This window comes from Bombus huntii, chromosome 11, assembly GCF_024542735.1.
Source record: "Bombus huntii isolate Logan2020A chromosome 11, iyBomHunt1.1, whole genome shotgun sequence".
Taxonomy (NCBI): domain Eukaryota; kingdom Metazoa; phylum Arthropoda; class Insecta; order Hymenoptera; family Apidae; genus Bombus; species Bombus huntii.
Window position 1 is genome coordinate 5,835,245 of NC_066248.1, and position 23,365 is coordinate 5,858,609.

At 44.1% G+C, this 23,365-nt stretch overlaps 3 protein-coding genes across 10 annotated transcripts in view; 1 reads left to right on the forward strand and 2 right to left on the reverse strand.

Annotated features, from left to right (window-relative positions):
* Positions 1-5,610, reverse strand: part of LOC126871136 (cilia- and flagella-associated protein 69-like) — a 19,198-nt gene extending 13,588 nt beyond the window's left edge. For all 5 annotated transcript variants that reach the window (XM_050629603.1, XM_050629599.1, XM_050629600.1 and 2 more), the window contains exon 1: positions 5,464-5,610. The gene's annotated coding sequence lies outside the window, so the exon portion shown is untranslated. The remainder of the gene's footprint in view (positions 1-5,463) is intronic.
* The window catches only part of LOC126871129 (protocadherin-like wing polarity protein stan), a 15,351-nt gene extending 4,029 nt beyond the window's left edge, over positions 1-11,322 (forward strand). Inside the window, exons 2-12 of one of the 3 annotated variants that reach the window (XR_007691529.1) lie at positions 225-1,778; positions 2,114-2,951; positions 3,191-7,109; positions 7,228-7,594; positions 7,660-7,875; positions 7,957-8,529; positions 8,610-9,036; positions 9,115-9,352; positions 9,418-9,735; positions 9,813-10,515; positions 10,659-11,322. Coding sequence is in view for 2 of the 3 variants with exons in the window: in XM_050629588.1 (XP_050485545.1) it covers positions 225-1,778; positions 2,114-2,951; positions 3,191-7,109; positions 7,228-7,594; positions 7,660-7,875; positions 7,957-8,529; positions 8,610-9,036; positions 9,115-9,352; positions 9,418-9,735; positions 9,813-10,389; positions 10,659-10,689 (9,058 nt within the window). In the remaining variant the exon portion in view is untranslated. The remainder of the gene's footprint in view (positions 1-224; positions 1,779-2,113; positions 2,952-3,190; positions 7,110-7,227; positions 7,595-7,659; positions 7,876-7,956; positions 8,530-8,609; positions 9,037-9,114; positions 9,353-9,417; positions 9,736-9,812; positions 10,516-10,658) is intronic. The other 2 variants (XM_050629589.1, XM_050629588.1) reach the window with 2 other exon arrangements.
* Positions 11,323-11,403: 81 nt separating this feature from the next.
* The window catches only part of LOC126871130 (dedicator of cytokinesis protein 3), a 55,210-nt gene continuing 43,248 nt past the window's right edge, over positions 11,404-23,365 (reverse strand). The window contains exons 5-18 of one of the 2 annotated variants that reach the window (XM_050629590.1): positions 19,753-19,837; positions 18,479-18,937; positions 17,997-18,296; positions 17,709-17,913; positions 17,436-17,618; positions 15,592-17,308; positions 15,287-15,304; positions 15,028-15,190; positions 14,517-14,954; positions 14,290-14,431; positions 13,438-14,113; positions 12,980-13,341; positions 12,264-12,607; positions 11,404-12,179 (exon numbers count right to left, since the gene is read on the reverse strand). In XM_050629590.1, the coding sequence (XP_050485547.1) occupies positions 12,012-12,179; positions 12,264-12,607; positions 12,980-13,341; positions 13,438-14,113; positions 14,290-14,431; positions 14,517-14,954; positions 15,028-15,190; positions 15,287-15,304; positions 15,592-17,308; positions 17,436-17,618; positions 17,709-17,913; positions 17,997-18,296; positions 18,479-18,937; positions 19,753-19,837 (5,260 nt within the window). In that variant the 3' untranslated portion in view covers positions 11,404-12,011. The remainder of the gene's footprint in view (positions 12,180-12,263; positions 12,608-12,979; positions 13,342-13,437; positions 14,114-14,289; positions 14,432-14,516; positions 14,955-15,027; positions 15,191-15,286; positions 15,305-15,591; positions 17,309-17,435; positions 17,619-17,708; positions 17,914-17,996; positions 18,297-18,478; positions 18,938-19,752; positions 19,838-23,365) is intronic. The other variant, XM_050629591.1, reaches the window with a different exon arrangement.

The window sequence follows — 23,365 nt, forward strand, 5'->3', positions numbered from 1 at the left end:
GATCCAACGGGAGACTCCTCGTGGCTGATGTTCATTTAGATAATCTGCTGGTAATTAGCTCGCCGCATTAACTGCTATGCGAGCTTCGTTCCTATTTTTCTATGATTAATTCACGTGACGTGACAGCGTAGTGGTTAACGCGCGCAGTTTTACCGGGAAACAAGCAACGGTAATCGCGATAAGGGATAATAAGATTCGCATGCTGTTCTTCTGTCTGCCAACAGGTTCACGGAGGTCTGCCTTAGAACGTCTCAACTGGTAGCAGCGTTGCGAGACTTCCTTCCACAGACTGCCCTAAAAGAGTGCGAGACTAGGTGGGGTGGCGTAGCGGATCCCAGGTTTCTGATCGAAGGTGCAGCAGGAGATTTGGTCTCGGCAACGGAGCAATGCCTGGTGGATCCTCTTTGGAAAATCTCCGTATCGATGAACCTCAGATGCGGCATCGAATCGCGGTTAACCGACGCGGAACATCGTCTGAAGATCGTCTTTCATCACCGTCAACTGGACGACACGGATCTCGGCAGGCGAGTCCGCAGAGAATTGAAGAATCAGTCTCCGTATTTCGAGCAATCCCTGTACGTTGCGGTCGTCGAAGAGGAAAAAGAACCTGGCGCCTACGTAACATCCGTCAGAGCCAGGGATCCTGAAGGAGGCACGGTTCGTTACTCCATGAGTTCTCTGTTAGATGCACGATCACAGGCGTTACTCGTCTTGGATCCAGTTACGGGAAGGGTTACGACACGCGCTAGATTAGATAGAGAGAGCGTGGACGTTCACTATTTTCGGGTACTTGCCGTGGACGACTCGTTCCCTCCGAGAACCGGTACTACCACCTTACAGGTGAACGTCCTGGATACGAACGATCACGCGCCAACCTTCGAGTGGCCGGAAGACGAGGCTTCTATCAGAGAGGGTGTACCAGTTGGTTCTACGGTTGTTACGGTCAAAGCTACGGACCAAGATACAGGCAGAAACGCCGAAGTCGAATATTCCATCTTATCGACGACCAGCGGCAGTGGAGTGGCGAACGCCGACGACGCTCTGACCTTCAGGATAGATCCGAGAACCGGTGTTGTTACAACGCGTACGCCTCTCGACAGAGAAAAGACCGAGGTGTACACGGTCATTCTGAGCGTGTCCGATCAGGCGACACCACCTTCCGCGCGAAAATCCGCGAACGCCACGCTGGTCGTCCGCGTGCTAGACGATAATGATAATTACCCTCAATTCACTGAACGTACGTACTCTGCTTGGATACCGGAGGACTTGGATTACACGGCGAATCCGGTGATAGCGCGCATACGCGCAACGGACGCGGATTCGGGGAACAACGCGGCTGTTCGATACGCCATAATCGGTGGAAACACGCAGAACACTTTTTCCATAGACTCTATGATCGGCGACGTGGCTCTCGTCAAGCCTCTGGATTACGAATCCACCAGGAGTTACAAGATAGTTATACGCGCTCAGGACGGCGGTTCGCCAGCCAGGTCGAACACTACGCAGTTGTTAGTGCACGTAGGAGATGTGAATGATAATGCGCCGCGATTTTATACCAGTCACTTTCAAGAGTCCGTGTCGGAGAACGTTCCTATAGGATACTCGATGCTGAGGATACAGGCGTACGACGCTGACGAGGGTGCGAACGCTCAAATAAAGTACACTATAGGGGCGCGAGACTTCTCCGGAGCTTCCACCGAAAACTTCCCCATAACAGTTAACACGGAGACTGGGTGGATCTATACAACGAAACAGCTCGATCGTGAGCAATGTTCAAGGTACGGTTATGTTTAAGGATCGTAACTGTCACGATCCAAATTAAAAAACTTATGCTATAAGGAGTTCATAGTTTGATTTCAATAATTTCTGGTTAGGAATAATCGTCGTAAATGATCGGAATGCGGTTAAGTAGATTCGGCTATCGATGATCATTATGGAAGGAGAAAATATTTTTTGGTTTCTGGTAATCATTATCGATGGCAAACAATTTTGTTTGGTTACCTTCGATCATCGTCGATTTTAGTCTCGGTACTAGATACTACCTATGAGTGATATTAATGAAAATTGACGATCGTCTCTCATTATATCTCAATTGATTAAACTCTTTATTTAGGTACCAGTTCACCGTGATTGCAGCGGACTCTGGTGAAGTACCCAAATCTGCGAGCGCTACCGTGATACTCACCGTAACCGACGTGAACGACAACGATCCTTATTTCGACCCTAAGAACTACGAAGCTGTGGTCTCTGAAGACGATCCCCCGGGCACTCCTGTCACCTCTGTCACGGCGACCGATCCTGACGAGGACGCTAGGATACATTACGAAATCACCGCTGGCAATACTAGAGGTCGATTCTCTATCGCGTCTCAGAATGGACGTGGTTTGATAACAGTAGCTCAACCGCTCGATTATAAGCAAGAAAAGAGGTTCGTTCTTACTGTTACGGCCTCCGATAGCGGTGGTAGAACCGACACAGCTCTCGTTTATGTCAACGTCTCGGACGCCAATAATTTCGAACCGGTTTTTGAGAACACACCGTACGCTGTGTCACTGTTCGAAGATGCGCCTATTGGCACAACAGTTCTCGTCGTCAGCGCGACCGATTCAGACGTTGGAAAGAATGCTCAAATCACCTACAGTTTAGGCACCGATGGTGGAGAGTCAGCGTCCGAATTTACTATAAATCCGCAAACAGGAGCTATCACGACCACTCGTACTTTGGATCGTGAACTTGTACCTGGCTATTTCCTAACTGTTACCGCGAGAGACGGAGGCGTGCCACCTTTATCGGATACCATCAACGTGGAAATATCCGTTACGGATGTGAACGACAACGCTCCTGTTTTCGAATCTCCTCAATACCAAGGATCCATTCCAGAAGATGTTGCGGGTGGTACTAGTGTTCTCAGAGTTTCCGCCACCGACGCGGATACAGATCTCAATGGCAGAGTAAGAACAATTCCAATTTCGTTGATCAATCCTTTTGAAATTCTTTTGAAGCGGACGAGATATAGTCGTAGCGGTAAAAAATTGAACGACATATCGTAACAGTCTTGATAGTAAGCGTTAATAGTAAAGTATTAAGAGTAAAAAGTTAAGTGTAATAGGTAAATAGTTTGAGTCGTTTGTATTTAAAGTACACCGTGTTATAATAAGAAATCGTGTCTATCATTGTATCATTATTTTAGGTGAGATACGCTTTGGAAGACGACGGGGATGGCGCCTTTGCTATAGACTCAAGCACGGGTGTAATTAGAACAGCCAAGCCATTGGACAGAGAATCTGTCGCCATGTACACTTTGAAAGCAGTTGCGATGGACAGAGGATCTCCGTCTCTCTCGACGGTAGTGCCAGTGACAATTAAAATACAGGATGTGAACGATTCTCCACCCGCTTTCGAGAACGACAAGATCGTTCTTTACATAGCCGAAAATTCACCGATCGGTTCAACCGTCGGTGAAATTTACGCGCACGATCCGGACGAAGGACCAAACGCCGTTGTACAGTATTCCGTGATAGGAGGCGAGGATTCAAACAGTTTCGCCCTGAATGTCAGGTCAGGTGCGGATCGCGCGGAACTGATTACGCTCGAAGAACTGGACTACGAGTCGCCGAAGAAAAAGTTCGAGTTAGTCGTGCGTGCCGCTTCGCCTCCTTTGCGATCGGATGCTCTAGTTCAGATACTAGTAACCGACGTGAATGACAACGCGCCCGTATTGAAAGACTTTCAGATTATATTCAATAACTTCAAAGATTTCTTTCCGACCGCTCCCATAGGTAAGATACCTGCTGTGGACGCAGACGTCACGGATAAGTTAACATACACCGTGCTTGCTGGAAACAATGCTAATTTGATCGACTTGAACAGAACCACCGGTGAAATCCGACTGTCGCCGCAATTGAACACGAATGTACCACGTGTCGCGACGATGGAGGTGTCCGTCACGGACGGTATCAACGAGGTCAAGGCCACGATGACTCTCTCGGTGCGCCTCATCACCGATAAAATGCTCCTCAATTCCATCACCGTTAGATTAGACGATATGACGGCCGAGGCTTTCCTCAGTCCTCTGCTGGGATATTTTCTGGATGGTTTGGCAGCAATTATCCCGTGCCCCAGAGAGAACATCTTTCTCTTTAGCATACAGGAGGACGCCAATGTAAATGGGAAGATCCTAAACGTGAGCTTCTCTGCGCGTAAAGTAGAACCAGGCGTGACGGACGAGTTTTACAGCCCGCAATTTCTTCAAGAACGTGTGTATCTGAACAGGGGTATACTGGCGAGACTGGCCACAGTTACGGTGCTACCGTTCGACGATAATCTTTGCGTCAGAGAACCCTGTTTGAATTTCGAGGAATGCATAACGGTATTAAAGTTTGGAAACGCTTCTGGATTCGCTAGTAGCGATACTGTATTGTTTAGACCTATATATCCGGTAACGACCTTCGCGTGCAGATGCGCGAAGGGTTTCACTGGTAGCAAAGAATCTTACTTATGCGACACGGAGGTTAACTTATGCTACTCGAATCCGTGTATGAACGATGGCACTTGTTACAGAAGAGAAGGAGGATACGCATGTTTCTGCGGCCCTGAATTCGCGGGAGAAAACTGCGAAATCTCGTTGAATAAGGATTCCTGCGCTCCAGGGATCTGTAAAGGAGGCTCCCAGTGTACCATGAAAACGACTGGCGGTTTCACGTGCGAAGGTTGCCCTGTGACAACTCTAGAAAGCGTGACTCCACTGTGCGAGCTGAAAGCTCGTAGCTTTGGATCGGCAACGTTCCTCACGTTCGCGTCTCTAAGGCAAAGACACAGACTGCATATCAAATTAAGATTCGCTACCGAAGGAGCAAATGGTCTTTTGCTTTACAACGGGCGATACAACGAGAAACACGACTTCATAGCTTTAGAGATAATCGATTCCGAGGTACAGTTCAGTTTTTCCCTTGGTGACGAGATTACCCGAGCGAGTGCCAGCATACCTGGTGGAGTATCTGATGGTCAGTGGCACGAAGTGGAAGTCTCTTACATAAATAAAACTGTAACGATCTCGCTTGACAACTGTGACGTTGCTCTCGCTTTGGAATACGGCAAAAGACTTGGATCGAGGTGGTCTTGCGCGGGAAGAAGCGAACAAGTGTTGGAGGAACGTTGTAGCATCGTCACCGAGACGTGTCATCGATTCTTAGATCTAACAGGACCTTTACAATTAGGTGGCCTGCCTGCTATACCATCCAGTTTTCGCATCAGAAACAAAGATTTCGTGGGTTGCGTCAGCGACCTGTACATCGATCATATTTTCATCGATCTAAATTCATTTGTAGCTGACAATGGCACTAACCCTGGTTGCCCGGAGAAGGTTTCTTTCTGTTCATCGACTCCGTGCAAAAATAACGGCAAGTGTCGGGAGATATGGTCCGGTTTCGTTTGCGAGTGCGAAGAGAATTTTGCTGGACCTACCTGCGCTGACGAAGTCGGTAAACCATGGAACTTCCACGGTGACGGAATGCTCAGCTTTAATCCTTTGCTAAGACCAATCCAGCTTCCCTGGTTAACAGCGCTTAGTCTGAGAACGCGATCCAAGCAGGCGTTCGTCATGAGCGTGCAAATAGGGCAAAACAGTTCTGCGTTGCTCGAGATCCGAGAGGGTAAACTAGTTGCTCTGTTAGACGGCGCGGACATCATTCAAACATGGAACGATGTCGCCGATGGCGAATGGCACAGAGTGGAGATCATCTGGCAAAGTGGTCACGTCTCTCTCGATATCGATTACCGGAATAGGCCCATATCCTCGTCATTACCAGCGAAATTACAGGGTCTGTACATCGGTAGGATCCTGGTCGGTGGACCGGAGCAATCGATGAACACCGAGCTACCATATTTCGACGGCTGCCTCCAGGACATTCGTATAGGCAGCAACCAAAGCGTATTATTAAGACCGACCGTTCAGGAGAACGTCGCGACCGGCTGCAGCTCGGAGGCCGAGTGCAACGTCGACTGTCCGGAGGCATCGATTTGCGTTCCAAAATGGCAAGCGGGCGAGTGCGTCTGCGCGACCGGTCGCGTAGGACGTAATTGCGACCGCGTTTGCGATTTGAATCCCTGTAACAGTACTGGAACCTGTATCGAGGATACGGCCTCTCGTAGGGGATACAGATGCGATTGTAACTCGCCAGAATACTCCGGAGACTACTGCGAGATTAAAGCTGACCAACCTTGCCCGGCAACCTGGTGGGGCTCGCCTGTGTGCGGGCCATGTCATTGCGACGAGTCCAAGGGCTATGATCCTGCATGCAATAAGACTACAGGCGAATGTTACTGTAAGGAGAATCACTATCAACCTTCTGGTAAAAAGGAGTGCATTCCATGCGAATGTTATGCAACCGGAAGCTTCGGTCCTCGCTGTGACACCGAGACTGGACAGTGCCGGTGCAGAATCGGGGTCATTGGACGGTCTTGTACGGCGTGTCCCAATCCATATGCCGAAGTCACTCTTCGTGGCTGCGAGGTGGTGTATGATGGGTGTCCTAGATCTTACGCCGAAGGTTTATGGTGGCCGAGGACCAAGTTTGGAATGACTGCTGTCGAGGATTGTCCTGATATCGCTGAAGGAAAGACTTCTAGATCCTGTGACGACAAACTGGGTGGTTGGCAAGAACCTGATCTCTTTAACTGCACCTCAGAAGCGTTCATCGAGCAAAGACATCAGCTAGCCGCGTTAGAGACCAAGGATTTGACTTTGAATACCTATGTCGCTGTTAAAATAGCAAAAGACGTGCACAGAGCGGTGAACGAGACCAAAGACTTGTACGGAGCTGATCTGTTGATCGCAGAATCCTTGCTGATAGCATTGTTGCAGTATGAGGAGAGTTTGGTCGGATTGAACTTGACTCATAGTCAAGATAAAGATTACGTTTCTCATTTGGTTGGCATTTCTAGCTATATTCTGAAATCCAAATATGCGGAGAAATGGTCGAGGATTGAGATGCTTAACGGTGATACTCCTGACAAGATTTTGGATGCAATGGCGAATTATTTGAAGACCTTGACTGCGTCTCAACATGATACTTTTACTAATCCTTTTGAAGTAGTCGACACTAATGTTGGTAAGCAAAACGAATATCTTTTTCTCTTTTCTAGTCAATAACATTTACAATTATTTGTAATTGTTCAAATTGAATGATTTATTACAATTTATTGATCTTGAGTGATTTATTCTTGCAGTATTAGGTTTAGATGTAGTAACTTCTGAAAGTTTATTCGGATACGAGACTGCAGAATACATGGATGATCCGTCAGCGTCTACGGTAAGGCCAACTGAAGCGGATCAGAAGGTTGTCTTGCCTGATACTTCTGCGTTCCTGTCGTCCCCTGCTCATTTCGGCCCGTCAATTACTTTCCCAAAGTATAACAATTACATGGCCGATCCAAGCAGATTCGATCCATATTCAAAGATACGAGTGCCTCTTAATATATTAGGCATAAAACCTCTAATGCAAGGGGAATTAAATGTTAAAAAAAGTTTGGTCAATCGAAAGGCTGTGTTGAGTTACGTGCAATATAAGCAATTAGGTGCCCTGCTGCCTCAAAGGTAAATAATCATATTCGCTATCTCGCATGGATTAGCAATATCAATTATAATTCATTTTTTTTCAGATTCGATGATTCCGTAGCAGTTAGATGGGGCGTAGAAGTAGCGGTAGGCTCTCCAGTCGTAACAGTATCCGTTTTAGTACCTTCGGATGACGGTTACGAGTCTCTGACTGGAATTCCTTTGCAATCTCCAGTTCAAATTAGTCTTTGGCTCAGCGAGAAGGATGAGTTCAAGACTAGAACCAATCCACAATGTGTACATTGGAGTACAATTAGAGGGTACGCTCTGTAACACTTTATTCGCGCTTTGAACTTTATTCAGACCGAATCGTTCATCTTCAATTTGTTTGTGTGTTACAGAATCGGTGAATGGAGCCGAATAGGTTGTACTACGGAAGTCGAGGATGATTCTCTGTCTTTCGGCACCATCGTAAACTGCTCCTGTTTCCAGTTATCCACTTTTGCAATACTAACGGACGTACTTGATCCAGAATACGTCCCAGAACCGTCTTTACTGGAAGATGTAACGAGCTATAGTGCGTTTATGCTCGCGTTGCCTTTGCTATTATCTGCCTTACTCATTCTGGCTTTGATACGAGGCGGTGGTACAAATTCGAATAGTATCCATAAAAATTTGGTAATGTGCGTTTTCTTCGCCGAAGTGCTCTACTTGATCGCGCTCAAAGCCAGAAGTCCTCTAGTCTCGAATGAGTTTCCGTGTAAACTAACGGCCATTGGTTTACACTATGCTTGGTTGAGTACATTCTCGTGGACTTTGGTGGACTCCATTCATCTATATCGGATGTTAACCGAAATGAGAGACGTGAACCATGGACAAATGAGATTCTACTATACAATGGGCTATGGAGCTCCAGCTATCATTGTTGGACTGACTATCGGCGTTAGAGCCGATCAATACGGAAACTTTTATTTGTTCGTATAGTTCTACCCTTTTTACTTAATTATTCTAACAAAAGAAACGTTGTTAATGACAAATATTTGATCTATTTCAGCTGTTGGTTATCAATTTATGAAACCGTGATTTGGTCTTTGATAGGACCAGTTTGCCTAGCAGTTTTTGTGAACTTCTGCATTCTTGTCATGTCAGTACGAGCGGCGTTTACATTAAAAGAACACATTATGGGTTTTGGAAATTTAAGGACGTTACTCTGGTTATCGGTAGCTTCGTTACCTTTACTTGGATCTACATGGACTCTGACAGTTCTCAATGCCTCCGAAAATTCTCCAACATTGTCATACCTGCTTAGTATAGCAGTAGTCGTTCATGCGTCATTTAGTTTGGTTGGTTATTGCTTCATTAATGGTAGAGTAAGAAGGAATCTGTATTTAAGTTTATTGAGATGCATTGGGAAAAAGACACCTTTGTTAGAAGGAAGTATGGGAAACGGAAGCAGCAGCCAGAACGTAAACGGTCACTCGGTACGTCAAATAATTTAATTCGATTGTATTAAATTAAGAGCGGAAAAAGTAACTTTTCTAACTTGAATAATATTACAGCGGTCTGCGTTGGCGTACTCGTCAACGTATAGTGGAGCAGAGTCCGTGTGTAGGAGAGTCCACGTAGGAGTCTCGACGAGTAGTACAACTTCACGAAGTACAAATAAAACTGGGTCCAGCCCCTATCGTAGCGATACACATTTAAGGCATACGTCAACATCCACGAGCAATTATAATAGCGACAGAGATCCTTATATGTCTTCTAGAAGCCATAGATCAACGTTACATTCTAGACAAGGTATTTGTTGGAGTCAAGTTTGATCTGAAGTCGCTGTTACTTCTAATAATCATAACAATTCATAGAAGCGACAGAACCAAGGAATCAACGTAGAGATTCCGAATCAGATTCAGACGGATCCCAAGCAGAAGGTGGCGGAAGAAGCTTAGATCTTGCGAGTTCGCACAGCTCCGACGAAGAAGATGTTACGTCAAGGTCGCACCGAAATATGGGCGTCTCGACGCAGCAACCAGTCGCACACAATTATTTGCCTAATATTCACAGCAATCCTACCGAACACTTGAACATACTTTGCTCAAACACCGAACTATTCCCAAACATTAAACCAATTTACGCGCCTAGGTGGAGTTCTCAGTTACCAGAAGCATATTTATCATCAAATGGTAATCCTCGATAAGCTCTAAAACCTTATAGTATTAGAATGTTTCAAATCAAATTTCAACAACCTTTTTATTTATAGTAATAGACGTGCGCGGAAGTCAATGGTCTGGAGGTACCATGTCCGACAACGAAATGGCCTCGAACAAGACTTCTAGTCCGAATCCACTGCCTTATCCCGAAATGAATTCGCCTCAGAAGAGTCAACCGGATGAAAATTATTCGGAAGGGGAAGAGAAGCTTCATCACTTGGGAGAAAAATACTTGTTCCCATATACAGCTGAGGAAGATCACACTGTCTCACCTACTCCATACATGCTACCCATTTCTTCGCGCATTCTTGCATCCAGCATGAGCCATCACTCGCAAAATTCAAACCATGAGAATCTGAGTGGCTCAGAAAGATATGGAAGTCTGAAGAGGGGGCAGAGTCTACATGGTTCTCAACACGATAACCTCAGTGGCTCGGAAAGATACGGTAGCTTAAAGCGCGGCAAAATGACACCGACTGTGCTGGAAGATTCACCGGAATATATTCTACCTATGAGCGGTAGAATATTGTCCAGTTCACTGACTCACGATTTACAGCATAGCAATGAATTGGCTGCGCTCAGACAACAGCAGCAGCAACAATACGAACAGACCATTACGGAGACCGAGTGAGTATGATGTATTACATTTGAGAAAAATATCTTGCGTCACAACAAATGGTATCGATGTAGTTTAACTAAGTTCATTTGCTTTATAATTTACGCTTACCCTGGAATGTGACAATTAGTGAAGAGGTAAGCGTCTGTAGGAATATTACATACCTCTAGAACTATTTATTACGCTATTAAAAGTATGATAAAGTAAAAGTCACACTAAGTTTGAAGCTTTAACGTGATAATGTAGGTTGGTAATTTCTTTTTAATTTTTGTTGTTTCAGGAAGGATACTAATGCGGAAACGTCAGTATGACAATCTCCGTGCTACAAACAAACACCGTACAAAGTAATATAACGTACTATTAGCTTAAAATTCAAATGATTAAATATATATATATATATATAGATATAGATATATATATATTTCTTAGAGTGGTAATTGCTCTAAGGTATATTTTAAGAGCGGCCATGACTGTACTTACAAAGTTAGCCATATGGATTAGTATGTATGTGTGAGTGCCTGTACGTATCTATATACATACGCTTGTCGGTATTTCGTTTCGTGTGATTCCAGCTTCAGTCGGAAGCGACTCTTTCGACTTCTTCGTTAACGATAAACGCGACGAATGGTCGGAAGACATATGATCTCTAGTTCATTTCATCATTCGTGTAATTAATATCACTTTCTCTAGTACCTTAATTTTTAAACTCAGTATTGTGCAATGTATACATTCCAATTTCACTTTATATTTAGATTCTATTTTCTTCCTTCATTTTCTTTTCTCTCCCTCCTTTTTTTTTTAAGAAGTTTACAATGTTTTATACATGCCATGTGGAAGAATCGTACAACTGTGCGGCGCAATTTCCATAGTTTTGTATATATTTATATGAAAAGAATGTGACAAAATACATAATTTATACATATCCTTCATCGGATGACCGCGAATTTTCTATATTCCGTTCATTTATTCTGTTTCTCTTATTAGTTGCTTAGATATTACGGTGTTTGCATGGATCTGCACCAATATCGTTGATAAAAATTACCTTTATTCTCATTGAAAATATAAATAAATTACAAAATATATAGTTAGGTTAATGTTCGGAAGATCATCATCTCTAACACAAAGTCAATACGATATCGCGTGAACGCCAAGCGCTACCAGACAGCTTCTGTTCAATTGAATTTGAATACATTTCGGAACGTCTATTACCAAATCGTCATCGATGAGCCTTGGTCGTAGTCAGCGTTTCGATATCATGCTTCTACTAAGGTACGTTATACACAGGTGGGTGTAATCCATGTCAAGTTACGCATTAGAAGATTTCATTTCGAGTATTACAAGATTCTCTTACGCATAATAACGAAATATATATATATATATATATTATATATATAATATATATAATATATATAATATATATATATTATATATATATATGTATAATGATGTGCAAATGTCAGAGACCTTGCTGTGCAAATCCAATTAGATTCAATTGTTAGTTACGTGTTTGCCAATGATCGTACAAGTCATCGAAGTTCCACTGATTTATATACCATTCTACAATCGGATCTGCTCGACTGTGGCACACGCACATCACAATTAACCGCTAGGACTAGGAAATTCATCGTCGTTGCTACACAGTGCTTTCGGTGTCAGACGCCATAGACAATGTTTGGAGTTTCGGTACCGAATAATTTTCCGAATGACCATGAGACTGTGAGCGATTCGATACTCTTTCCAAGGTCGATGGAGCCGACGGGGTATCTTGATGTGCTTTCGGCGGTATCGGTGGTGGACTCACCTAAAAATGACAAATGAATTACAATCACGTCGATAACGACGATACGTAAAAGACAATGAAAATTTTAGAGGAAGAAACTATTACCTCTTGACCTGGTAAAGAATGTGACCCTTGGAATGTAACGTTCGCGAAATTTCCTGTAGAGACGTTTAGCGCATTTATTACAGACGGAGGTGAAATATTCATAATGTCGTTGCACCTTGCCCGTGGTTCGAAGTCCTCGTAACCGAGATTATTTAAGTTAGTCAAATGCGACTGGAAATCTAATAAACTAGCAGTTGATATACCGCTATCGCGAAGGTCATTCGGCTCATTTTGTGCTTCCGAATCATCGTCCGTGCTCCACTCTGTGTTACGTTTGTACGCTAAACGTTTTGGCGGTGCGGGTGGTACTACAATGTTTGTATTCGAATCTCTCTTATCAGGCGCTGCAACGTTAAATTTTCAATCAGCTTTCGTACAGCTTAGTACAGAAATTCAAATATTTAAATATTCAAATAGTCATAGAAACTTGAAGTTATTAATCGATCGATTCATAATTAGAAAAACCGCACATGGTTCATGGACTAATGAATTACAAACTCTTCCAAGCCACGTGAAAAATTAGAACATTCTTATCGTAGCACAATGTTGCGCAATTATTACACAAGTCCTTCAACGTCTGTGTCTACAAGATTTGAATGGTCCATAAATGTCGACATTGTAAGTTAAAATAATACTGACTGTACATTGTAAGAATATAGCTAACGTCGCAAACCGGTGTGAGATCTCTATTTGCTCTGCGCAAACATGAAACTTACTGCAACCTCTAGGAGGCAATGGCGGAGCTGATTCAGGACCAGGTTCGCTCCATGACGTTCTTAGACCGGTCTGATCCACTCCATCCGTAGGCGTAGGTAAAGAATGTCTCAATGGTAACTTCGGACTTAACGGTTTGCTCAGAGATCTTTGATGCGTGGGTCTAGGCGGAGTAGTCCCATAGCCCACAGAACGTGGCCGAACTTCACGTTGCGGTATAGGTGGTGGCCCACCGTCTACTCTTGTGTAGAAACCTTCATCTTCAGGTAGGCCATCGCTGTCCGCGTGAGAAATTCTGCAGCCTGCCGTTTCCAATGTAGCTGGACGTTGCTTTTCGTTAACGGGTAACGGAGGTAACGGTGAACTAAAGAAATGAAAAATAAATACGAAAATTCAATTGAAAGACGATTGTTTTCTTGCAAGTTTATTTGCAAGCACAAAAAGCACAATTTGTAATTACTTGACAATGCTGTCTTGATGAATTGTTCTTTGTCTTGCTAGTGGACCAAGACCTTGTTTCAGCTGTGTAAATCTTTCGTTGAGTCTCTTGTGTAGCGGTTGCACGCCAGCTGGTGCAATTTGTCCGTGTAAATTTAATCCCGCCTCCAAAACGCTCATTTGGTCGAGAATCAAACTCTTCAGTCTGTTTACGTGTGGTACCATATCCGGATTTTGTCTAGCGAATTCAGGCGTAAGAAAGGCTTCTTGGTATTTGGTGATGCCACCCATAACGTTCGCGTCGATGATACCTTGGAGTCTCATGCTAAAGGGGTTAATATTTCGGTTAGGTTCGGCAGTGTATTGCGCGACAAGTCTCCTCAATTCTCTCTCCACGCTCAGCATAGTTTCACAGGCGTATTGTACAGGCGCTAGTAGCTCAGACCTCTTCTCGATCACCTCAAACCATCTAAGTATACCGGGTAGTTTCGCCTCTGTGGTCAACGTGGTTCTTTCGATCCAGAGAGATTTAAACTCGTTCTCCCGGTCAACAGGGCCTCTGTGAAGTGGCCGATCAAAGATGAACTTCCGAACGTCATTAACTAGATAAAAGGCGACCACTCTTTCTGGCACTTCTGCTCCTCGACAGGCTAGGCTGTTCTCCTCGGGGATTGGTTTGACGTTACAAATTTGTATATCTGAAATGTTGCATTTAATGTGTTACCAAGTACTCTTGATATACTCACTAGATGAAACAAATCTCTATTCAGATTCTACTTTCTTAATTACGTTCATAAAAATAAGAAATTGCATAAGCATCCTAGTAGTTAGTATATGGCTAAGAACCGGAAGAAAAAACAACGAATTAACTTACATTGTCCTTCGGAGATAAGGATGCTCTCATCAGGCGGTGAATTCTTCATTAATATTTGTGCGCTTGGAAATTCAGTCTGTAATCGCTGTGTGAATGCCCCTATTCTCTCGTATTCTAAACCGCGATAGATGAACAATTTATTCTGCAGAATCACAACAAAAGGATTAAACTCGTCACGTTTAATTAAATCTATTTTAGACCTAATCTCATTTATAAGTAATACCTACCCTAACGAAAAGAGGAAAACTAAGACCGTAGAATCCTACTCTAAAGTACTCCGGCTCTGGCCGAAGTTGTGTCAATATATTGTCCAGTAATTTGGCTTGCAGTTTCAGTAAATGACTTAATTTTGCATAGTCGTATAATCTAGTCTCGTACAGCACTGCCAATTCCTTACACAAAGGAATACCTTTCTCCCAACATTTGCCTCGATCCAAATCGTGAATTATTTTATGATAAAGGACCTCCTTTCTCTGCCACTCCGGCTGTTGCGGATGCAAGTGATCAGCAGGTAAAATTGTAGAACCCCAGCCAAGCTGATCGGCGTATAATTTCATTGTAAATCCAGCTTCTGTATAATTTTCAGCTACCAAATGTAGGTCGTGAAGCTTGTAAATATAACGCAGGTACATCTCTTTACGATTGAATTCATTCTTGTAAAAATTCTGCAGACAAAAATCAAGATCCATTGTTATTTCTATTTTTGTTTTTGATACAAATTTGTAATGTTTCGCCTACCAATAGATTAACAGTGCACGACATACGCTTGTCGCGATTCTCGTCCCCCTGAATTACGCTCCTGTAATCTAGCAGTCTTTCCAGCAAACGCGTAATTGACGTGATGAAAGCAGTTCCGCTGTCCTTCCAGGTTGGATCTTCTGACTGAACTCTGTCCAATAATCTACGGACAAAAATAGAATAGCATGATTTAAGTATTCCGTTCACGTGCTCGTGTAGATGTATGTAGTTTAATTGCGAATCTAGACGACACACTTACACGGCGCTAAGATGCTCCCTAAAGCAGCATGAAATGGCAAATGAAAGTTTTAACGATGACATAGAAAAACTATCATTGCTAATGATATTACTAAGTTCTAATGATTAGACTGCGGATATTTATGCCAATGCATATTTTTATGTACACGACTAAAATAATAAGACATTTAAATATTTTTTAATTTTGCATATTATGTTCTATGCACTCTTACATCCATAAATCTCTCATACGTGCATAAAAATGTGCATTTATACAAATGGAATTTTTTATAAGAAACGTTGTAGCCAAAGTTAACGACTACTCACATTGTGTTAAACAACTGTCTGTACTCGTCGTCACCTTTATTCTCGCTGATCAGGATATCCAGTTTATCGATCAATTCCGATTCCACGGATTTGAAGCTACCACGAGCTCGTTGCTCGCACTCCATCATATCGAAAAAGATGTGCAAAGTGGCCTTCCTCAGCTCACTCTCAGGAACTAAGGTAACTTCCAAGAAGGGGCCTACCATTCCAGGAATAAACTCCAATTTACGATCACCCAAATGATTCCACATGGAGAGTATTTGAAAGCCCATGAACACTCTCATGTCCCTGTATTTCTCAATGATCTTTTCACGCTTCACTTCCGAAAATTGTTCGAGTTGAAGAGATGGCTGAGTGAGGTACGCTACGGCTAGATTAAAATACGTGGACCAGAGCTGCGAATCGAAGCTAGCTTGCGACGCCAAAGGTTGAGCGAGTTCCTGCAGGGACTTTAAGATAATACTGTTCGCCTGCATTCTAATTACTAACCAGTCGGGTGGAAAAACTTCCTGTCTGACGAGATCGCGGAGAACTAAGAAGACTCTCAAAAGAAAATCCTTCAGGGGTTTTCGTTCACCTGTATGAGCTAGCTCCTCCCAAAGTCGAACGTAATGGTATTCGTCTAGAAGCTGAAGCAAGCCTATCAAGCAAGCTACCAGGCAGCCCAACACGGGGCCACTGGTATTTATTACAATCAGAATCGTCTGTATCAATACATCCAAGATAGAAAGGCAGAGGGTCTCGACGTCGTGTTGAATACAGTTATTAACTTTGTTAGTATCTCGCCCTCTTTTGTATAAAAAGCTGAGGATTTCTCCTAGAATCTCCGTACAGGATCTAAGTTCCTCTCGTCTAACCAAATGGATCCTCAAGTGTCTACACATCGTAACCAACAGCAGATTCCTGCTCTCGTTGTCCTCGCGAAACAACAACGAGGTGGTCAGATTTTTAATAGCCGTTAATTTAGCCTGCGTGAGCTGCAACGGTGGTTCTCTTGGCACCGAGTCGAGCATCGTGCAAGCGAGTTTCGCCACCTCGAGAACTGGCAGCACGGCGACTAGCTGTTCGAAGACTGCCGAGATGGAGTAAAGCAAAGCTATCTGAGAGTGAAGCACCATTTCGTACGGGATGCCCAACATCTTGTTCAATGCGGCGAAAACGCAGTACAGATCACGCTTGAAACTGTCCTCGTATTGACCAGCTGTTGCTCTGGCGAATAATAGGCGACTTTGAATGATGAACTTGAAGATATACTCCAGAGAACGGAAACACTTGATTATAGGCTCTTGCTTCTCCGCCGCGGTCACCCAATCTGCACAATGTTGCACGCTACTTAGAAGACCTTTATATACCAATGCAGCGGCGAAGTGGCCGGAAATGTAAGCATCCATGACAGGTTTGAAGTGCTCGAACTTGGAATCCTCGAGAAGGCTGAAAATGGAGACGAGCACTTGGAAGACTAAACCCGAATGAGCCGTGGAGTTACCATCCTCTGTGTGGAACATGGAAAAGAGCGCATCTAAAATGTCCTGTAGAAACTTGACCAATTCCTCGCCGTCCAGCCGCAGTACACGACCTAAAGCCTCTGATATTCGTTCCGGATGTGCCTTCCATTGCAACAGGCTTAGGAGGTCTACGTTTTGCGTCAATTTTGTGCTGCAAAGCAACGTTTGTACGAATACGGCCTCTTTGGGGGATCTGGAAAACGCTGGTGAACCTGAAAAACACGCAAGAAATGAATAAGAGAACGAACAGGAGACGAAAGTGCTTGATTTATACGTAGATTCGAATAGCAGAATTTCTAAAATCAGCAAAATTTAACTAAAAGGTTCTCTCGATCATACCTGTTGCATTCGGTTCTCGAGCGCTACTAGGCAAGGAGAGGTAACTTAACGAATCCAACTTGGAACGATCTTCGCACTTGTAAATATATAGCTCATGGGGGCCATCCTGAAGAGTAGCTCCCCCAGGTTCCATAAGACGCACGAAGGCGAAGGAGAACAATTTCTTGTCGTTCTTCTCGCGTGCTGCGTCAGAGAAAAGCATGCTATGTTAAAAACTGCGGATATTCGGTATGCCAGAAGCTCTTAATCTACAAAGAAATTTCCACGACGTACTGGAACAGTGCCGGAATTCAAAGCGGACGTGGCTTCCGTAAAACTTGTCTATAGGTATGGCCAATCGAACTGTCTCGGCCCAAGATGGGCTGTTGTGATGATATATAACTAAACTTTGATACTCGGAACTGCCCTCCATCCCGGCTGCGCCAAACAAGCATTCTTCCAGAGGTTGACCATCCGCGTCCAAGACCAAAATCGTCACCTACAGATTCGTGTTTAGACAGAAATGTTATCGTAACTGACGGTAAGCGTCTCTACAGTTTGTATTTCGATATCGACGAATACCTCGATATTTTTCCCAGTGGATTTTCCGCCTCGTTCGAACTCGCCACGTTCCAGTTTCAGGTACAAGTCGTTTCTCACGTCACCCGGCATGATCACGTCGGAGAACCCTAGCTTCTTCGTCAGACAGATATTTTTGAAAAGCAGTGGATTTTCCTCGCGAACTTGAGTCAACTCGCCGTGCAGGACGCGCAGTGAAACCACTATGCCGTAATTAGGCTGGCCCGGAAGTGGGGAACACTTGTTGTTACGAATAATCTGCTCGTGTAATTGGTAAAACTCCTTTTCCTCCCCTTGGCACACCTAAGACAATGCTGCTTAGACTGGTGGCTCGAACGCCCTTAACGTTTGTCTTAGCTTTTACACTCCTTTTTCTTTATGAAGGTCTTAGTAATTCATAAAACTTTGGACAAACAGGAATGTAGATGAAAAGTTTCTGCACAAGGAAAGCGGGCAGATAAATCGATCGACTTGCTACAGCTTACCTTGAACGTCATTTCCAGTTCCTCCGTGTGATCCTGCGTGGCTTCGGCAAGCGAGAGGACCGCGACACCGTGGGGTCTCCTGTAAGTGGCAGTCCCCGCTTTGTTTTTGCCCGAATCAGAGTAAAGCATCCTGCCGCATCGCATCACGTGCGCGACCATGTAAAGATCCCTGCTAAGGTCCGCATTGCCGAGATCCGTAAAAATCGTGCAATTACTATGAATCTTCTCTATGAAGCTGGAGAATCCCTCTTTCGAGATTCGAACCAGGAAACGTTCGCTTAGATATTGATTTCGTTTCGCGTCGTACAAGGAGAAGTAGATTTCCGTGTCCTCGCCGATCGAGTGGCCGAAATCCCTCATGCAGAAATACAGGTGATGGGTGAGCACCTTTCTGTGCTCCTTCCGCCTGAGGGTTCCCCTAGCCGACGACCCTTGCGAATTTTCTGCGCTTTGAACGTGCTGAAATCGATAGAACGTGAGTGGAAATGCGTAAATATCGCCGCGAACCGTACACGCTATCGTATTAATTATACAAAATTAATAACTATAAAACAGCATTTACGTGAATCCTTTACGGCGCGAGTAGTCTACAAATCTAACGAGTATCCACGACAATATATCTTATTATTTGTCACCGCGTGAATCTTCCATCACACGTAGCTCCGACGAGCTACCATCGATGACCGTGAAGTATAAAAACGTTGCAGCTCGATCGATCGGTAATTCCGCAATCAAGATACATCTAGCGAAAAATAAACAAGCGTCAGGATACTTTTGAGCCGTAATGTACGCTGGCAATCGGTGTACAAATCGCGGCGATCGCTCGTTCGTATTCGACGAACGCTATTCTGTCCCGCGACGAGATATCTAAACGGCGAATTACAAATATAGGAATTTCGATCGAACGATCGGCAGCATTCAAAATTTCATGTCGCACGGCCGTGCACCGAATACACCCCCGGAGCTGACTTCATTTCAATTCTTGCGGAGTATTTGAAATGGTCAGCATTCCAGCTAGAATTTCAATGAGCTTCAGCAATACGCGTTATAGCGAGGTATGAACGCTCGAAAGCTTTGCTTCTGTCCCTTTCTTTCCCTTCAAAAATATCGAGCTCTAACGCCAGTCGTCGTTCGCTATTTCCTCTTTCTTTTTTTTCGTGTCAGCCGTTCGTATTTCTTGGATTGGCCGTTTCTTGGACTCGTTTTACCAGGAATTCGCGGCGATCGTAAAATCACGCCAGGTCTTTGGGAAAATGTTCTGCCATAGTAATTACCACGTGATAGAGTTCCACGATTGACATCGTTTCCGGATCCACCATATGAGCACCCTGACGGGGCACCAGGTCCAAGCCCAGTTTCCTGAAACATTGAAAATATCGTGCGATAGTACAAGAGGCTATTTACGAGAAGCGACGATGTATATAAAACGCGAAATCCTAGCTTCGGTGTTTCGCGACTTCAAGAGATACAGATTCCCTTAATTACATAAAAATCAATTTTCCGATTAAAGTCACAATGCTCTAGGTAAAGGAACCCACTTTGTCCAATTCGAAGAAGGAATAGTCAACGATGTGCGTCGAGTTTTCATTTTTCAAGATACGTTCCATTAAGAGTCTTTCTCTCGGATAAAACTACAACAAGACCGAGACGAAAGGTTCGAGGATCGTTATACGAGCGAACTAAAACTTCCTCCCACTGAATGGATTTCGTACGAACGAAATTCCGTTGCACAAAGTAAGTACGAAGATGACTCGCATGCATGCAAAGTGGGCTCAGAATGGACTCTTTAAATTACCGAAAGATCAAAGCTTCGGTAGAAGTCAACACCCTCAGCGGATCAGACGGATCTCTGCGCTGGTCTTGTCTCGGGCGGATAAAATTATCGCAGGGGTTGAAGAACCATCGTCGAAGATGATCAACGAGGAAGGTGAAGCAAAATCGAGGGAGTAACGGCCGATCCAATTAAACCGGGCATCGAATCAGTTTGAGAAGTTTACTTCTGAAGTGGCGGAGCATACTTAACTTCCCATGACCCCGGACGACCGCATGCCATAGGGCCGACGTGTTCTCGAACGCATTGGGGCCCTACAGGCCCGGCTACTCGCCAGGGTCCTCGCGTGGCCCCTTCACCTTGCAGGAATGCAGCTATATGCCGTGCGTTTCGACTTGGCTCTACTCAACTCGGATCGACTCGCTCCTCCTCCTCTTTGTTTCCTTGCCACGCGTACAAATGTATAATAATGTACATGTACTGAGATTTGCATCGATGTACGCGCCGGGCTTTTTGCCTTCGACCATTTCAATTTCGTGTCAGAGATAAAGAAACGGAGACGAACTGGAGGACGTTGCGAAACGAACTGGAACGTCGCAGAAATAGCTTCGTTAATTGTAAACGTTGATTGAAACGCAACGCGTCGAATTGACTAGTATAATTCGCGGTGACCTGAAAATTTGCGCAGACCCTGAGTAACTTTGTTGCGAGCATATGTGTACGAGTTGCAGTTTCGTTTTTCATGGACTATCAGAATATTTGTAGAAACGTTTTGCGGTATAGACGGTACGGCAAGGTATAGCGAAGCTACGATATTTCTAATCGTAATGCAAGGTCGTTCTTCGTTAACTTCTCTCGGCAGACATCTGTGAAACGTAAAGTCATAAGTAAATTTATTTTGACTTTATTTAACGAAGGTGCTTATAAGAAAAGTCAAGAGAGTCTGCTGTTAATCGTTGCGCAAATTCGACTAAATTCACTAGAACATCCATCGGAGATACTTGCCAATGTATTATCCACGTCGAAGAGCGAAGTTACGCTAACACCGTGACCGTTCGTAACTTCTTTCCGCGATGCAAAAATCAAAAGTTCTTCAGCTAGAAGCAAGCAATTACTCAAGTTTGATACTATCGTGACTATTGTATTTTTGTTTCTCGTGTGTCCTGATAAGATGACTTGTATAAGAGAGTCAAAGAAACTGGTCGAGACAGCCGTCGTTATTTAAAACGAAGATACTTGCGGTGAAAAAGACGCGCGACGTCGATGCTGTTGAAGCGATAATTAACGCTCCGTTCGAACACGTATAGGTACATAACAGCGAATTCCGAATAGATTTTGGACGGATCGAGAAAATTAAATCGAGGGAGCGTTGCTTTTGCTTCTCGCTTTGTCTCGTGCCTGTACCCTACTCCTCGTTCTCCACGCGGCTACGTTACTGATCCTGCTGATTCGGTAAAGCGTCCTACGCCCTCGCCAACTCGCCAGGTAAGGCCGCAATTTTTCCACCCACTGGTTCAAGTCGATCGACGAAACAAATTTTCAAACCTTCGCATCTCTAAACTAGGAGAACGTCGTATTTATTTCGCTGTTAATACGTTCGCTGTTATCAGAATTACCTTCTTTTATCTCTTTTTCACCAGAGGTGTCCTTATTCCAAACGACGATAACTTACTTTAACTTTAACTTTCTAGAAAAGTCATTTTATCAAGAAATATGAAAGATAAAAATCCAACGCGTCATCGTGTAGATTTCATTACTTGACCTAACTAATCGCACGAACTCAACGTAAGCGTCGATAGCGAACATCGATGGGGCGTTTCACGATCCGCCGACGCTATACGGTCCTGGCTATCCTGAAAGGTCCCCCCTCGGGCCTCGCTTGATGGAATGCAGGTGAGCAGGCAGAGTTCGATGCGTGGAGACAGGTACAGGCAATGTCTGCCACGTCGTTCGGACCTATGTCCCATTCCAAAGATATCGGATATATTCCCTGCAGGCGGCGACGTTCGGTTCACCGCGAGAATCAAGCCGTCTAGCTCGAGAAACGGCGGACGAGCCTTCCTCCTTCGCTGCTTTCTCTTCGTCTCGAGAGATCTCGATTACTTTGGATGACGAATTCGTTCGGCCAATGGCCGCGCATCGGCCATCGCGGGGATCCAAAAGTGTCGATTTACAGCCGTGTGAAATACCGCCTCGTAGAGACGATTTCACGCATGACAGATTTCATGGAACTTCTGATCCGTAGCATTGGTTCTTGGATTGTGTGACGTGTATCGAAATGTAGGTGATCGAATGGTGATAACGACAGACTGGAAAGTATGCGATGTTCAAATTGATTATCGATGAATAAGCGAGCAAAGAAATATTCCAGTAAAAAGTTAGAGCTTATTATACATTACGTATTGTATTATTTAGAAGCATTCGGGCAGCTGAGTCATATTAATGACATTTTACAAGTCGTAAATTATAATTCATAAATTATACTCCAGTGTTGATAAATAATACATATTACTATTATCGCAATACGAAGTTTCCTTTGGACCATCGATCTTTTTCAATTCCCCTTAAAACAGACGTAAGAAATGGAAGTACAGTTCTAGGAGATACTGAAAGTTTCATTGGTTGAGAATTATTAAAATAGATGGCGCGTGTTCGCAAGTTTAAGACAGTTCGTGGCTCGGGCTAATTCAGACACGCGTAAACGTCGAGCTAATCCCTCTGGAGTCTCCAGATAATTTGAAAAATCGATGTCTCAAGAAAAAGAGAAGATTTCGTACCGACAATAACAGAGAGAGAGGGAGAGAGAGAGAGAGAGAGAGAGAGAGAGAGATACTGTTGCAAGTCGAGGTGGTGAACTTTTCAGCTGCGAGGTATCCTTTGCGGAGTTCAGTAACCATTCGGTAGCTTTAAACGCTGTAATTACGTCGGTGCTGCTGCGAGTTGGTGGACTCCCGTTTCTGCTTCAAACTGACAATCAATTATTAGCCTTCGTTCGCCTCGCACCGTTCCGTGCGCTGTCTTTATATTCCACCTTATTCCTCTCGCTTTATACCGACCAATTAGCTCCACTTTTTTTCACATCACTGCTCAAACGAGAATTATTTTTGATCATAAGG